Source organism: Taudactylus pleione, unplaced genomic scaffold (genome assembly GCF_031769625.1).
Source record: "Taudactylus pleione unplaced genomic scaffold, aTauple2 ptg000255l, whole genome shotgun sequence".
Taxonomy (NCBI): Eukaryota; Metazoa; Chordata; class Amphibia; order Anura; family Myobatrachidae; genus Taudactylus; species Taudactylus pleione.
Window position 1 is genome coordinate 1,931,511 of NW_028284657.1, and position 19,161 is coordinate 1,950,671.

The 19,161-nt window shown below is 41.6% G+C and overlaps 1 protein-coding gene across 1 annotated transcript in view; it reads left to right on the forward strand.

The window, feature by feature from the left end:
- The window catches only part of TMEM95 (transmembrane protein 95), a gene marked incomplete at its 3' end in the record, with an annotated part of 161,377 nt that extends 143,332 nt beyond the window's left edge, over positions 1-18,045 (forward strand). Inside the window, exons 3-5 of the mRNA XM_088480530.1 lie at positions 6,989-7,069; positions 17,834-17,854; positions 17,965-18,045. Coding sequence (XP_088336656.1) covers positions 6,989-7,069; positions 17,834-17,854; positions 17,965-18,045 — 183 coding nt within the window. The remainder of the gene's footprint in view (positions 1-6,988; positions 7,070-17,833; positions 17,855-17,964) is intronic.
- Between the last annotated feature and the right edge of the window lie 1,116 nt (positions 18,046-19,161).

Genomic DNA, 19,161 nt, shown 5'->3' on the forward strand with positions numbered 1-19,161 from the left:
TAACGTTACGGCGCAGGGGAGGTGTAAAAGAGAAACTGTACGGCTCAGGGAGGCTTGCACAGCCTTCCACTGAGCTGTAGTCAACAAATTTGTTATACCCAGTACATTCAACCTCCGGCGGGCGGGCGCGGTGCTGGGGGGAGGTGGGGTTGTGGTTTGAGTGGGTGAGGCCTCCGGCGGCTACTGGTTGCAAACTATAACAGGAGAGACATATTTCTGTCTCCAGTGAAGCACAGCAGTTGCAGTGGGCCTATTTTGATATGGGGCCTGGAGCTGCAGCTCCACCAAGCCCATTGTTAATCCAACCCTGGGAGTACCTGCAATATCCAAGCAGTGAGTGCAGTAAGGAGATTCCTGGATATACATACAGCAGCAGATAGGGGAATACCTGCAATGTACAAGCAGCGAGTGCAGTAAGGAGATTCCTGGATATACATACAGCAGCAGATAGGGGAGTACCTGCAATGTACAAGCAGCGAGTGCAGTAAGGAGATTCCTGGATATACATACAGCAGCAGATAGGGGAGTACCTGCAATGTACAAGCAGTGAGTGCAGTATGGAGACTCCTGGATATACATACAGCAGCAGATAGGGGAGTACCTGCAATGTACAAGCAGTGAGGGCAGTAAGGACATTCCTGGATATACATACAGCAGCAGATAGGGGAGTACCTGCAATGTACAAGCAGTGAGTGCAGTAAGGAGATTCCTGGATATACATACAGCAGCAGATAGGGGAGTACCTGCAATGTACAAGCAGTGAGTGCAGTAAGGAGATTCCTGGATATACATACAGCAGCAGATAGGGGAATACCTGCAATGTACAAGCAGTGAGTGCAGTAAGGAGATTCCTGGATATACATACAGCAGCAGATAGGGGAGTACCTGCAATGTATAAGTAGTGAATGCAGTAAGGACATTCCTGGATATACATACAGCAGCAGATAGCGGAGTACCTGCAATGTATAAGCAGTGAGTGCAGTATGGAGACTCCTGGATATACATACAGCAGCAGATAGCGGAGTACCTGCAATGTATAAGCAGTGAGTGCAGTAAGGAGATTCCTGGATATACATACAGCAGCAGATAGGGGAGTACCTGCAATGTACAAGCAGCGAGTGCAGTAAGGAGATTCCTGGATATACATACAGCAGCAGATAGGGGAGTACCTGCAATGTACATGCAGTGAGTGCAGTAAGGAGATTCCTGGATATACATACAGCAGCAGATAGGGGAGTACCTGCAATGTACAAGCAGTGAGGGCAGTAAGGACATTCCTGGATATACATACAGCAGCAGATAGGGGAGTACCTGCAATGTACAAGCAGTGAGTGCAGTAAGGAGATTCCTGGATATACATACAGCAGCAGATAAGGGAATACCTGCAATGTACAAGCAGTGAGTGCAGTAAGGAGATTCCTGGATATACATACAGCAGCAGATAGGGGAGTACCTGCAATGTACAAGCAGTGAATGCAGTAAGGAGATTCCTGGATATACATACAGCAGCAGATAGGGGAGTACCTGCAATGTACAAGCAGTGAGTGCAGTATGGAGACTCCTGGATATACATACAGCAGCAGATAGCGGAGTACCTGCAATGTACAAGCAGTGAGTGCAGTAAGGAGATTCCTGGATATACATACAGCAGCAGATAGGGGAGTACCTGCAATGTACAAGCAGCGAGTGCAGTAAGGAGATTCCTGGATATACATACAGCAGCAGATAGGGGAGTACCTGCAATGTAGAAGCAGCGAGTGCAGTAAGGAGATTCCTGGATATACATACAGCAGCAGATAGGGGAGTACCTGCAATGTACAAGCAGCGAGTGCAGTAAGGAGATTCCTGGATATACATACAGCAGCAGATAGGGGAGTACCTGCAATGTACAAGCAGTGAGTGCAGTAAGGAGATTCCTGGATATACATACAGCAGCAGATAGGGGAGTACCTGCAATGTAGAAGCAGCGAGTGCAGTAAGGAGATTCCTGGATATACATACAGCAGCAGATAGCGGAGTACCTGCAATGTACAAGCAGTGAGTGCAGTAAGGAGATTCCTGGATATACATACAGCAGCAGATAGGGGAGTACCTGCAATGTACAAGCAGCGAGTGCAGTAAGGAGATTCCTGGATATACATACAGCAGCAGATAGTGTAATACCTGCAATGTACAAGCAGTGAGTGCAGTAAGGAGATTCCTGGATATACATACAGCAGCAGATAGGGGAGTACCTGCAATGTACAAGCAGCGAGTGCAGTGAGGAGATTCCTGGATATACATACAGCAGCAGATAGGGGAGTACCTGCAATGTACAAGCAGTGAGTGCAGTAAGGAGATTCCTGGATATACATACAGCAGCAGATAGGGGAGTACCTGCAATGTACATGCAGTGAGTGCAGTGAGGAGATTCCTGGATATACATACAGCAGCAGATAGGGGAGTACCTGCAATGTACAAGCAGTGAGTGCAGTAAGGAGATTCCTGGATATACATACAGCAGCAGATAGGGGAGTACCTGCAATGTACAAGCAGTGAGTGCAGTGAGGAGATTCCTGGATATACATACAGCAGCAGATAGGGGAGTACCTGCAATGTACAAGCAGCGAGTGCAGTGAGGAGATTCCTGGATATACATACAGCAGCAGATAGGGGAGTACCTGCAATGTACAAGCAGTGAGTGCAGTAAGGAGATTCCTGGATATACATACAGCAGCAGATAGGTGAGTACCTGCAATGTACATGCAGTGAGTGCAGTGAGGAGATTCCTGGATATACATACAGCAGCAGATAGGGGAGTACCTGCAATGTACAAGCAGTGAGTGCAGTAAGGAGATTCCTGGATATACATACAGCAGCAGATAGGGGAGTACCTGCAATGTACAAGCAGTGAGTGCAGTGAGGAGATTCCTGGATATACATACAGCAGCAGATAGGGGAGTACCTGCAATGTACAAGCAGTGAGTGCAGTAAGGAGATTCCTTGATATACATACAGCAGCAGATAGGGGAGTACCTGCAATGTACAAGCAGTGAGTGCAGTAAGGAGATTCCTGGATATACATACAGCAGCAGATAGGTGAGTACCTGCAATGTACATGCAGTGAGTGCAGTGAGGAGATTCCTGGATATACATACAGCAGCAGATAGGGGAGTACCTGCAATGTACAAGCAGTGAGTGCAGTAAGGAGATTCCTGGATATACATACAGCAGCAGATAGGGGAGTACCTGCAATGTACAAGCAGTGAGTGCAGTGAGGAGATTCCTGGATATACATACAGCAGCAGATAGGGGAGTACCTGCAATGTACAAGCAGTGAGTGCAGTAAGGAGATTCCTTGATATACATACAGCAGCAGATAGGGGAGTACCTGCAATGTACAAGCAGTGAGTGCAGTAAGGAGATTCCTGGATATACATACAGCAGAAGATGGTGAATTTGGTAATTCACATAAATTTGTTGCTTGTTGTCGTGTTCCGGTTTTGAGGTTGTTTTCCTCCAGTTTAACTCCGGCGTAACTCTAAAGCTGGGTACACACGTAAAGATTTTCTGTCCAACCATCCAACTAGTTAATTGGTTGGAATGAGAATCTGGTAACGTATGGGAGTAACTGATGATCAGCAATTTGCTCCTAAATGCCAGAAAACAGATGAAAATGGCGTCAGACAAGTTTGTTAAATGTTTGATCTAAACAATTTGTTCAAACAACAGTTTTTGGCCATTTTCCGGCATTTGGGAGCAAATTGCTGATTGTCATTTGCTTTCATACGTTACCAGATTCTCATTCCAACCAATCAACTAGTTAGATGATTGGACAGAAAATCCTTACGTGTGTTTGCAGCTTTAGTCTTAGTTATCAAATTGTAATTACACTTATAATCTAACACTTTTCCAATGCAGCCTTAGGGCTCTATTTATTAACATTATTTTTACTAAAATAAAGTGATAGAGGCTGTTTTGTGTTGTCACACCCTTTTCACATTATTTTAGTTTCACCTGTATTTATTACAGGGCAATTGGAGTGGAATTAGTAAAATTCTACTCCAACCCCCAGTATCACTTATTTTTAGTAAAGCAGATCGCATTTCCCATAATTGTAATGGGAAATGTGATCTGTGTGCAAGTTACTAAAAATAAATTGTAAAAAAATACCGGGGGAAGCCCTGTGATAATTACGCCACCTGGTTACCGGGCTCCCACTCTGCTCTAACGGGGAGAGCAGAGTCGGGAGCCGGTACCAGTAATCAGCTATGTGGTCTAAGCAGACCGCAAGCTGATTGCTGTAAAAAAAAAGAAAAAAAAAATTAAAAAAAATTTTTTTTCACTTACCTGAATCCAGGGACCGGTGATCGGGCCTCCGGTGATGGCTCCTCTCCGGTCAGCTGGTCTCCCACAGTGCACTGGGGCCCGGTCATCAGGTGATCGGGCCCCAGTGCAGTATGGGAGATCACCTGATCGGGAAGCCCGGAGAAGACCACCGGAGGCCAGGAGGATGCAGGTAAGTGTAATGAAGGGAGGGGGGGTCGCGGGGGTCCGCGATCGCAGGGGGCGGGGCTTAGCGTCGGTGGGGGGGTAGTAGCGGTGGTCGGTCGGCGCATGCGCGTGCTCTTAATCGCGGTATTTTTTCCGAAAATACCGCGACTAGAGTGCGGATGGGATCCACAGGGACAGAGCTTTATCGCAAGCTCTGTCCCTGCAAGGGATTTATAGTAAATCCCTGTGATATTACCTGAATTCGCAATGCGAATTCACTCGGTAATATCACACTACAATCCGCATTCAATATGCGGATTGTAGTAAATAGAGCCCTTAGTGAGCACTAATAACTAAAGTTACAAACATGTGTCTGTGTGCTCACTAATTGGGACCCCACCCCCAGAGCTCAACACACCCTAAGTGCCATATTCAATATGGGGCAAAAAGTAATTTTCGCCTATTTACAATATCCCTGTATTCAATTTTATTGACATTCGCTGGGGCGAAAAGACAATGTAAAAAAATGTGGATAATTTTTTCGCTTGCCTTTAGCAGGTGAAAAAAAAAGTGCAGAAAGGGGGTTTAGGGGTTCAGGTTTAAAAAAAAATAGCCTGCACCCCTGGGAATGGTCCCTAAAAATGTTCTGTGTAAAAAAAAAAGTTTTTTTAAAAGATTTTGGGTTAAAAATAATAAATAATGGGAACACATCCAAAAGTACCCAAATAGATTCCAGAGGGGTTCAGAAGTATGCGGCAGGTGTTTTCTAGAGTGCGGGTGTTTGCGGCAGGTAATTTTTTGAAGATTTTTTAATAATCATTTAAAGGGACTTGCACACATTTTCAAGTACGCCAAATTTGATGGCCATATTTATTTTTCCCAAAAAAACCTTCTAAATGCTCTTCTGTATCACCTTCTTCAAAGCTGCATTTATGCACCTGCCGCGGTTATTTAAAATCCCGCCATAGTACCCATAGTGATCACCCATGTCTGGAAAACAGGTGTAGGAGGCGAAAAGTCCAGCAAGCGAAAAGTCCAGCAGGCGAAAAGTCCAGCAGGCGAAAAGTCTGGACTTTTCACCTCAAATTGAATACGGGCCTAAATTGGGATGCAATAAAGTCTAAGATAAACAATGTGTGAGAGGAGAGTGGGCCCATGTGTGAGAGGAGAGTGGACCCATGTGTGAGAGGAGAGTGGGCCCATGTGTGAGGGGAGAGTGGGCCCATGTGTGAGGGGAGAGTGGGCCCATGTGTGAGGGGAGAGTGGGCCCATGTGTGAGAGGAGAGTGGGCCCATGTGTGAGAGGAGAGTGGGCCCATGTGTGAGAGGAGAGTGGACCCATGTCTGGGAGGAGAGTGGGCCCATGTCTGAGAGGAGAGTGGGCCCATGTCTGAGAGGAGAGTGGGCCCATGTCTGAGAGGAGAGTGGGCCCATGTCTGAGAGGAGAGTGGGCCCATGTGTGACGGGAGAGTGGGCCCATGTGTGAGGGGAGAGTGGGCCCATGTGTGAGGGGAGAGTGGGCCCATGTGTGAGAGGAGAGTGGGCCCATGTGTGAGAGGAGAGTGGGCCCATGTGTGAGAGGAGAGTGGGCCCATGTGTGAGAGGAGAGTGGGCCCATGTGTGAGAGGAGAGTGAGCCCATGTGTGAGAGGAGAGTGGGCCCATGTGTGAGAGGAGAGTGGGCCCATGTGTGAGAGGAGAGTGGGCCCATGTGTGAGAGGAGAGTGGGCCCATGTGTGAGAGGAGAGTGGGCCCATGTGTGAGAGGAGAGTGGACCCATGTCTGGGAGGAGAGTGGGCCCATGTCTGAGAGGAGAGTGGGCCCATGTCTGAGAGGAGAGTGGGCCCATGTCTGAGAGGAGAGTGGGCCCATGTCTGAGAGGAGAGTGGGCCCATGTGTGACGGGAGAGTGGGCCCATGTGTGAGGGGAGAGTGGGCCCATGTGTGAGGGGAGAGTGGGCCCATGTGTGAGAGGAGAGTGGGCCCATGTGTGAGAGGAGAGTGGGCCCATGTGTGAGAGGAGAGTGGGCCCATGTGTGAGAGGGGAGTGGGCCCATGTCTGAGAGGAGAGTGGGCCCATGTGTGAGAGGAGAGTGGGCCCTTGTCTGAGAGGAGAGTGGGCCCATGTGTGAGAGGAGAGTGGGCCATGTCTGAGAGGAGAGTGGGCCCATGTGTGAGAGGAGAGTGGGCCCATGTGTGAGAGGAGAGTGGGCCCATGTGTGAGAGGAGAGTGGGCCCATGTGTGAGAGGAGAGTGGGCCATGTCTGAGAGGAGAGTGGGCCCATGTGTGAGAGGAGAGTGGGCCCATGTGTGAGAGGAGAGTGGGCCCATGTGTGAGAGGAGAGTGGGCCGTCACAGGGTCACAATACATTCCTAACTTCCTTTATAGAAAATGCTCTTAATATAGCAGTAGTGATAACTTACCTAGTATACATTTTTCAAAGCTGCCAGCCGGGATTTAGAGTACATACACATACATGTGGTTTATCTCCCATGTAATGGACGGATTTCTTTGCAGAGATCACCGGTGACAGACTGGGAATCGCGGCGTACTGGGATTGGCTGCATGTGGTGAAACTGGTAGAATACAGCCACAAAGGTAATTTGCTCCAACACACTCCCTCCTCCCTGCCTACCCCTTCTGTGTCACGCCTGTCTGTCTGCCCCTCCCCTTCTGTGTCACACCTGTCTGTCTGCCCCTCCCCTTCTGTGTCACACCTGTCTGTCTGCCCCTCCCCATCTGTGTCACGCCTGTCTGTCTGCCCCTCCCCTTCTGTGTCACACCTGTCTGTCTGCCCCTCCCCTTCTGTGTCACACCTGTCTGTCTGCCCCTCCCCTTCTGTGTCACGCCTGTCTGTCTGCCCCTCCCCTTCTGTGTCACGCCTGTCTGTCTGCCCCTCCCCTTCTGTGTCACGCCTGTCTGTCTGCCCCTCCCCTTCTGTGTCACCCCTGTCTGTGTGCCCCTCCCCTTCTGTGTCACCCCTGTCTGTCTGCCCCTCCCCTTCTGTGTCACGCCTGTCTGTCTGCCCCTCCCCATCTGTATCACCCCTGTCTGTCTGCCCCTCCCCTTCTGTGTCACGCCTGTCTGTCTGCCCCTCCCCTTCTGTGTCACGCCTGTCTGTCTGCCCCTCCCCTTCTGTGTCACGCCTGTCTGTCTGCCCCTCCCCATCTGTATCACGCCTGTCTGTCTACCCCTCCCCTTCTGTGTCACGCCTGTCTGTCTGCCCCTCCCCATCTGTATCACGCCTGTCTGTCTGCCCCTCCCCTTGAGAATGTAAGCTCTTGTGAGCAGGGCCCTCTACCCTCTTGTGCTTCTCCTTACTTTATATTCATCTACTTCCTACTCACCACTATGGCACCTAACACTTGGTGCTTATGTTCTGTTCCTTATTTGGGTGTTATGGCCACCGATGTATCAATGTAAATATGATTATAGCTCTGATGTACTGTATATTATAGCTCTGATGTACTGTATATATGATTACAGCTCTGATGTACTGTATATATGATTATAGCTCTGATGTACTGTATATATGATTATAGCTCTGATGTACTGTATATATGATTATAGATCTGATGTACTGTATATATGATTATAGATCTGATGTACAGTATATATGATTACAGCTCTGATGTACTGTATATATGATTATAGCTCTGATGTACTGTATATATGATTATAGCTCTGATGTACTGTATATATGATTACAGCTCTGATGTACTGTATATATGATAATAGCTCTGATGTACTGTATATATGATAATAGCTCTGATGTACTGTATATATGATTACAGCTTTGATGTACTGTATATATAATAGCTCTGATGTACTGTATATATGATTACAGCTCTGATGTACTGTATATATGATTATAGCTCTGATGTACTGTATATATGATTACAGCTCTGATGTACTGTATATATGATTATAGCTCTGATGTACTGTATATATGATTATAGCTCTGATGTACTGTATATATGATTATAGATCTGATGTACCGTATATATGATAATAGCTCTGATGTACTGTATATATGGTTATAGCTCTGATGTACTGTATATATGATTACAGCTCTGATGTACTGTATATATGATAATAGCTCTGATGTACAGTATATATGATTATAGCTCTGATGTACAGTATATATGATTGCAGCTCTGATGTACCGTATATATGATTACAGCTCTGATGTACTGTATATATGATAATAGCTCTGATGTACCGTATATATGATTACAGCTCTGATGTACTGTATATATGATTATAGATCTGATGTACTGTATATATGGTTATAGCTCTGATGTACTGTATATATGATTATAGATCTGATGTACCGTATATATGATTACAGCTCTGATGTACTGTATATATGATAATAGCTCTGATGTACTGTATATATGGTTATAGCTCTGATGTACTGTATATATGATAATAGCTCTGATGTACAGTATATATGATTATAGCTCTGATGTACAGTATATATGATTGCAGCTCTGATGTACCGTATATATGATTACAGCTCTGATGTACTGTATATATGATAATAGCTCTGATGTACCGTATATATGATTACAGCTCTGATGTACTGTATATATGATTATAGATCTGATGTACTGTATATATGATTACAGCTCTGATGTACTGTATATATGATAATAGCTCTGATGTACTGTATATATGATTATAGCTCTGATGTACTGTATATATGATTATAGCTCTGATGTACTGTATATATGGATACAGCTCTGATGTACTGTATATATGATTATAGCTCTGATGTACTTTATATATGATTACAGCTCTGATGTACTGTATATATGATTATAGCTCTGATGTACTGTATATATGATTATAGATCTGATGTACTGTATATATGATTATAGCTCTGATGTACTGTATATATGATTATAGCTCTGATGTACCATATATATGATTATAGCTCTGATGTACTGTATATATGATTACAGCTCTGATGTACTGTATATATGATTATAGCTCTGATGTACTGTATATATGATTAAAGCTCTGATGTACCGTATATATGATTATAGATCTGATGTACTGTATATATGGATACAGCTCTGATGTACCGTATATATGATTATAGATCTGATGTACCGTATATATGATTATAGATCTGATGTACTGTATATATGATTATAGATCTGATGTACCGTATATATGATTACAGCTCTGATGTACTGTATATTATAGCTCTGATGTACTGTATATATGATTATAGCTCTGATGTACTGTATATATGATTATAGATCTGATGTACTGTATATATGATTACAGCTCTGATGTACTGTATATATGATTACAGCTCTGATGTACTGTATATATGATAATAGCTCTGATGTACTGTATATTATAGCTCTGATGTACTGTATATATGATTATAGCTCTGATGTACTGTATATATGATAATAGCTCTGATGTACTGTATATTATAGCTCTGATGTACTGTATATATGATTATAGCTCTGATGTACTGTATATATGATTATAGCTCTGATGTACTGTATATATGATTATAGATCTGATGTACCGTATATATGATTATAGATCTGATGTACCGTATATATGATAATAGCTCTGATGTACTGTATATTATAGCTCTGATGTACTGTATATATGATTATAGATCTGATGTACTGTATATATGATTACAGCTCTGATGTACTGTATATATGATAATAGCTCTGATGTACTGTATATTATAGCTCTGATGTACTGTATATATGATTATAGCTCTGATGTACTGTATATATTATTACAGCTCTGATGTACTGTATATATGATTATAGCTCTGATGTACTGTATATATGATTACAGCTCTGATGTACCATATATATGATTATAGCTCTGATGTACTGTATATATGATTATAGCTCTGATGTACCATATATATGATAATAGCTCTGATGTACTGTATATATGATTACAGCTCTGATGTACTGTATATATGATTACAGCTCTGATGTACAGTATATATGGTTATAGCTCTGATGTACTGTATATATGATTACAGCTCTGATGTACTGTATATATGATAATAGCTCTGATGTACAGTATATATGATTATAGCTCTGATGTACAGTATATATGATTATAGCTCTGATGTACTGTATATATGATTACAGCTCTGATGTACTGTATATATGATTACAGCTCTGATGTACTGTATATATGATAATAGCTCTGATGTACTGTATATATGATAACAGCTCTGATGTACTGTATATATGATTATAGATCTGATGTACTGTATATATGATAATAGCTCTGATGTACTGTATATATGATTACAGCTCTGATGTACTGTATATATGATTATAGCTCTGATGTACAGTATATATGGTTACAGCTCTGATGTACTGTATATATGATAATAGCTCTGATGTACAGTATATATGATTATAGCTCTGATGTACAGTATATATGATTATAGTTCTGATGTACTGTATATATGATTACAGCTCTGATGTACTGTATATATGATTACAGCTCTGATGTACTGTATATATGATAATAGCTCTGATGTACTGTATATATGATAACAGCTCTGATGTACTGTATATATGATTATAGATCTGATGTACTGTATATATGATAATAGCTCTGATGTACTGTATATATGATTATAGCTCTGATGTACTGTATATATGATAATAGCTCTGATGTACTGTATATATGATTATAGCTCTGATGTACTGTATATATGATTACAGCTCTGATGTACTGTATATATAATAGCTCTGATGTACTGTATATATGATTACAGCTCTGATGTACTGTATATATGATTATAGATCTGATGTACTGTATATATGATAATAGCTCTGATGTACTGTATATATGATAATAGCTCTGATGTACTGTATATATGGTTATAGCTCTGATGTACTGTATATATGATTATAGCTCTGATGTACTGTATATATGATAATAGCTCTGATGTACTGTATATATGATTATAGCTCTGATGTACTGTATATATGATTATAGATCTGATGTACAGTATATATGATTATAGCTCTGATGTACAGTATATATGATTACAGCTCTGATGTACTGTATATATGATTATAGCTCTGATGTACTGTATATATGATTACAGCTCTGATGTACTGTATATATGGTTATAGCTCTGATGTACTGTATATATGATTACAGCTCTGATGTACTGTATATATGATAATAGCTCTGATGTACTGTATATATGATTATAGCTCTGATGTACTGTATATATGATTATAGCTCTGATGTACTGTATATATGATTATAGATCTGATGTACTGTATATATGATTACAGCTCTGATGTACTGTATATATGATAATAGCTCTGATGCACCGTATATATGATTATAGCTCTGATGTACTGTATATATGATTATAGCTCTGATGTACTGTATATATGATAATAGCTCTGATGTACTGTATATATAATAGCTCTGATGTACAGTATATATGATTATAGCTCTGATGTACTGTATATATGATTACAGCTCTGATGTACTGTATATATGATAATAGCTCTGATGTACTGTATATATGATTATAGCTCTGATGTACTGTATATATGATTACAGCTCTGATGTACTGTATATATAATAGCTCTGATGTACAGTATATATGATTACAGCTCTGATGTACTGTATATATGATTATAGCTCTGATGTACTGTATATATAATAGCTCTGATGTACAGTATATATGATTATAGCTCTGATGTACTGTATATATGATTATAGCTCTGATGTACAGTATATATGGTTACAGCTCTGATGTACTGTATATATGATAATAGCTCTGATGTACAGTATATATGATTATAGCTCTGATGTACAGTATATATGATTATAGTTCTGATGTACTGTATATATGATTACAGCTCTGATGTACTGTATATATGATTACAGCTCTGATGTACTGTATATATGATAATAGCTCTGATGTACTGTATATATGATAACAGCTCTGATGTACTGTATATATGATAATAGCTCTGATGTACTGTATATATGATTATAGCTCTGATGTACTGTATATATGATAATAGCTCTGATGTACTGTATATATGATTATAGCTCTGATGTACTGTATATATGATTACAGCTCTGATGTACTGTATATATAATAGCTCTGATGTACTGTATATATGATTACAGCTCTGATGTACTGTATATATGATTATAGATCTGATGTACTGTATATATGATAATAGCTCTGATGTACTGTATATATGATAATAGCTCTGATGTACTGTATATATGGTTATAGCTCTGATGTACTGTATATATGATAATAGCTCTGATGTACTGTATATATGATTATAGCTCTGATGTACTGTATATATGATTATAGATCTGATGTACAGTATATATGATTATAGCTCTGATGTACAGTATATATGATTACAGCTCTGATGTACTGTATATATGATTACAGCTCTGATGTACTGTATATATGATTATAGCTCTGATGTACTGTATATATGATTACAGCTCTGATGTACTGTATATATGGTTATAGCTCTGATGTACTGTATATATGATTACAGCTCTGATGTACTGTATATATGATAATAGCTCTGATGTACTGTATATATGATTATAGCTCTGATGTACTGTATATATGATTACAGCTCTGATGTACTGTATATATGATAATAGCTCTGATGCACCGTATATATGATTATAGCTCTGATGTACTGTATATATGATTATAGCTCTGATGTACTGTATATATGATAATAGCTCTGATGTACTGTATATATAATAGCTCTGATGTACAGTATATATGATTATAGCTCTGATGTACTGTATATATGATTACAGCTCTGATGTACTGTATATATGATAATAGCTCTGATGTACTGTATATATGATTATAGCTCTGATGTACTGTATATATGATTACAGCTCTGATGTACTGTATATATGATTATAGCTCTGATGTACTGTATATATAATAGCTCTGATGTACAGTATATATGATTATAGCTCTGATGTACTGTATATATGATTATAGCTCTGATGTACTGTATATATGGATACAGCTCTGATGTACAGTATATATGATTACAGCTCTGATGTACTGTATATATAATAGCTCTGATGTACTGTATATATGATTATAGCTCTGATGTACTGTATATATAATAGCTCTGATGTACTGTATATATGATTACAGCTCTGATGCACCGTATATATGATTACAGCTCTGATGTACAGTATATATGATTACAGCTCTGATGCACCGTATATATGATTACAGCTCTGATGTACTGTATATATGATAATAGCTCTGATGCACTGTATATATAATAGCTCTGATGTACTGTATATATAATAGCTCTGATGTACTGTATATATGATTATAGCTCTGATGTACTGTATATATGATTACAGCTCTGATGTACTGTATATATGATTATAGCTCTGATGTACAGTATATATGATTATAGATCTGATGTACTGTATATATGATTATAGCTCTGATGTACTGTATATATGATTACAGCTCTGATGTACTGTATATATGATTATAGCTCTGATGTACTGTATATATGATAATAGCTCTGATGTACTGTATATATGATAATAGCTCTGATGTACTGTATATATGATTACAGTTCTGATGTACTGTATATATGATTACAGCTCTGATGCACCGTATATATGATTACAGCTCTGATGTACTGTATATATGATAATAGCTCTGATGTACTGTATATATGATTACAGCTCTGATGTACTGTATATATGATTACAGCTCTGATGCACTGTATATATGATTACAGCTCTGATGTACTGTATATATGATAATAGCTCTGATGCACTGTATATATAATAGCTCTGATGTACTGTATATATAATAGCTCTGATGTACTGTATATATGATTATAGCTCTGATGTACTGTATATATGATTACAGCTCTGATGTACTGTATATATGATTATAGCTCTGATGTACAGTATATATGATTATAGATCTGATGTACTGTATATATGATTATAGCTCTGATGTACTGTATATATGATTACAGCTCTGATGTACTGTATATATGATTATAGCTCTGATGTACTGTATATATGATAATAGCTCTGATGTACTGTATATATGATAATAGCTCTGATGTACTGTATATATGATTACAGTTCTGATGTACTGTATATATGATTACAGCTCTGATGCACCGTATATATGATTACAGCTCTGATGTACTGTATATATGATAATAGCTCTGATGTACTGTATATATGATTACAGCTCTGATGTACTGTATATATGATTACAGCTCTGATGCACTGTATATATGATTACAGCTCTGATGTACTGTATATATGATTATAGCTCTGATGTACTGTATATATGATTACAGCTCTGATGTACTGTATATATGATTATAGCTCTGATGTACTGTATATATGATTACAGCTCTGATGTACTGTATATATGATTATAGCTCTGATGTACTGTATATATGATTACAGCTCTGATGTACTGTATATATGATTACAGCTCTGATGCACCGTATATATGATTACAGCTCTGATGCACCGTATATATGATTACAGCTCTGATGCACCGTATATATGATTACAGCTCTGATGTACCATATATATGATTACAGCTCTGATGTACTGTATATATGATTACAGCTCTGATGTACTGTATATATGATTACAGCTCTGATGTACCATATATATGATTACAGCTCTGATGTACAGTATATATGATTACAGCTCTGATGTACTGTATATATGATTACAGCTCTGATGCACCATATATATGATTACAGCTCTGATGCACCGTATATATGATTACAGCTCTGATGTACTGTATATATGATTACAGCTCTGATGTACCATATATATGATTACAGCTCTGATGTACTGTATATATGATTACAGCTCTGATGTACTGTATATATGATTACAGCTCTGATGCACCATATATATGATTACAGCTCTGATGCACCGTATATATGATTACAGCTCTGATGTACTGTATATATGATTACAGCTCTGATGCACCGTATATATGATTACAGCTCTGATGCACCGTATATATGATTACAGCTCTGATGCACCGTATATATGATTACAGCTCTGATGCACCGTATATATGATTACAGCTCTGATGCACCGTATATATGATTACAGCTCTGACAGGCAGAGACAGTTAAGGGTTGGTGCGTGGTCAGCCTGCGTTCCTGGAAACGGAGGAGTGTCCGCCCCGTTTACTGGGAGTCACAAGAGCAGGGACAGAGCAGCTAAGCTTACTCAGGTGGCCGGCTGCCCGGTGGCATCCACCATCACGACCATCGACCACCGATGGTTGCAATGGTGAGCCCAGTCTCGACCTACGTCATGGTACTGGAAACGCAAATGCAGCAGTGGGTACATATTATAAAGCTGCCTGCATGTATGTTATGCTCTGTGCGATCCAGAGTCAGGCGTAGAGGTACGGGCAGCCTGGGTCATGGTGCTGGTGCCAGTACTAATGATGGTTGTTGCGGGAATTGGCATATAATTTATGGGTGGCGCGGCTTCTCCTCTGCAGTAGCATGTGTGCAGCTACAGATCAGCCCCGCTGCCTGGAATAAGCAGATGAAATGCGGGGTGCTGTTATTTGTACCCCAGAGTAGTACGTGAGTCGTCTTTAATTACGCTGGGATTCTGCGCACAGAGGTAAATGCAGAAATACTCTAGTATGCATCTGTGTGACTGCACACCCCATCTGTATTTATATACGGCCGACGTCCCAGCATTAGTGCGCACTTACCGTATACCGGCCCTGGTGCAAGTGATGCCCAGCATAGACTCTCATACCCCATCATTAGTGTGTACTTACCATATACCGGCCCTGTCCCTGGTGCAAGCGAAGCCCAGCATAGAGTCTCATACCCCATCATTAGTGTGTACTTACCGTATACCGGCCCTGTCCCTGGTGCAAGCGAAGCCCAGCATAGACTCTCATACCCCATCATTAGTGTGTACTTACCATATATCCGTCCTGTCCCTGGTGCAAGCAAAGCCCAGCATAGTCTCATACCCCATTATTAGTGTGTACTTACCGTATACCGGCCCTGTCCCTGGTGCAAGTGATGCCCAGCATAGTCTCATACCCCATTATTAGTGTGTACTTACCGTATACCGGCCCTGTCCCTGGTGCAAGTGATGCCCAGCATAGAGTCTCACCCCCCATCATTAGTGTGTACTTGCCATATACCGGCCCTGGTGCAAGTGATGCCCAGCATAGTCTCACACCCCATCATTAGTGTGTACTTGCCATATACCGGCCCTGGTGCAAGCAATGCCCAGCATAGTCTCATACCCCATTATTAGTGTGTACTTACCGTATACCGGCCCTGTCCCTGGTGCAAGCAATGCCCAGCATATTCTCATACCCCATTATTAGTGTGTACTTACTGTATATCGGCCCTGTCCCTGGTACAAGTGATGCCCAGCATAGTCTCATACCCCATTATTAGTGTGTACTTACCATATACCGGCCCTGTCCCTGGTGCAAGTGATGCCCAGCATAGAGTCTCACCCCCCATCATTAGTGTGTACTTACCATATACCGGCCCTGTCCCTGGTGCAAGCAATGCCCAGCATAGTCTCATACCCCATTATTAGTGTGTACTTACCGTATACCGGCCCTGTCCCTGGTACAAGTGATGCCCAGCATAGAGTCTCACCCCCCATCATTAGTGTGTACTTACCATATACCGGCCCTGGTGCAAGCAATGCCCAGCATAGAGTCTCACCCCCCATCATTAGTGTGTACTTACCATATACCGGCCCTGTCCCTGGTGCAAGTGATGCCCAGCATAGAGTTTCACCCCCCATCATTAGTGTGTACTTACCATATACCGGCCCTGTCCCTGGTGCAAGTGATGCCCAGCATAGAGTCTCACACCCCATCATTAGTGTGTACTTGCCATATACCGGCCCTGGTGCAAGTGATGCCCAGCATAGAGTCTCACCCCCCATCATTAGTGTGTACTTGCCATATACCGGCTCTGTCCCTGGTGCAAGCGATGCCCAGCATAGAGTCTCACACCCCATCATTAGTGTGTACTTGCCATATACCGGCCCTGTCCCTGGTGCAAGCGAAGCCCAGCATAGAGTCCTGTCCCAATCACTGCACATTATTGTCCATTTATGGCCATTACTGCCAGGGTAAATGCGACAGATGCGTGTGTAGTTCCTTGCGCTCGACTCCAGAGTAGGCACAAAATATACGTCACCAAAATAACGTTCAACTATGTGCAGCCGATTTTGTTTCTTTTTCCTCTAATTAGTGTCATTATTCTCACTATATTTTTCTCTGTTTCCTCGCAGCTTTATGCCCTCCGGTCTGCAGTAAGTACATATGCTGGGGTAGCAGGAAATTGGAGGAGTGACCCCCAGTACAGGATAGGGAGTGACCCCAAGTACAGAGTTTGTTGCTTTATATTTTCTCTGTATTTCAGGAGAGATGGCTATTGTGTATAATTGCACTACATGTACGAGACAGAAAATGGAGTGTTGGAGTTTAAAAATCTGTTATCCAGGTGAGTGTATGGGAATGGAGCGTTGTTATAGTCTGTCCAGTTGAGTGTATGGGAATGGAGCATTGTTAGTGTCTGTACAGGTGAGTGTATGGAAATGGAGCGTTGTTAGTGTCTGTCCAGGTGAGTGTATGGGAATGGAGTATTGTTAGTGTCTGTCCAGGTGAGTGTATGGGAATGGAGCGTTGTTATAGTCTGTCCAGGTGAGTGTATGGGAATGGAGCGTTGTTATAGTCTGTCCAGGTGAGTGTATGGGAATGGAGCATTGTTAGTGTCTGCCAGGTGAGCGTATGGGAATGGAGCGTTGTTATAGTCTGTCCAGTTGAGTGTATGGGAATGGAGCATTGTTATAGTCTGTCCAGTTGAGTGTATGGGAATGGAGCGTTGTTAGTGTCTGTCCAGGTGAGTGTAAGGGAATGGGGCATTGTTAGTGTCTGTCCAGGTGAGTGTATGGGAATGGAGCATTGTTAGTGTCTGTCCAGGTGAGTGTAAGGGAATGGGGCATTGTTAGTGTCTGTCCAGGTGAGTGTATGGGAATGGAGCATTGTTAGTGTCTGTCCAGGTGAGTGTATGGGAATGGAGCGTTGTTATAGTCTGTCCAGTTGAGTGTATGGGAATGGAGCGTTGTTATAGTCTGTCCAGTTGAGTGTATGGGAATGGAGCATTGTTAGTGTCTGTCCAGGTGAGTGTAAGGGAATGGAGCATTGTTAGTGTCTGTCCAGGTGAGTGTATGGGAGTGGAGCGTTGTTAGTGTCTGTCCAGGTGAGTGTATGGGAATGGAGCGTTGTTAGTGTCTGTCCAGGTGAGTGTATGGGAATGGAGCATTGTTAGTGTCTGTCCAGGTGAGTGTATGGGAATGGAGCGTTGTTAGTGTCTGTCCAGGTGAGTGTATGGGAATGGGGCGATGTTAGTGTCTGTCCAGGTGAGTGTATGGGAATGGGGCAATGTTAGTGTCTGTCCAGGTGAGTGTATGGGAATGGAGCGTTGTCAGTGTCTGTTCAGGTGAGTGTATGGGAATGGAGCATTGTTAGTGTCTGTCCAGGTGAGTGTATGGGAATGGGGCATTGTCAGTGTCTGTCCAGGTGAGTGTATGGGAATGGAGCGTTGTTAGTGTCTGTC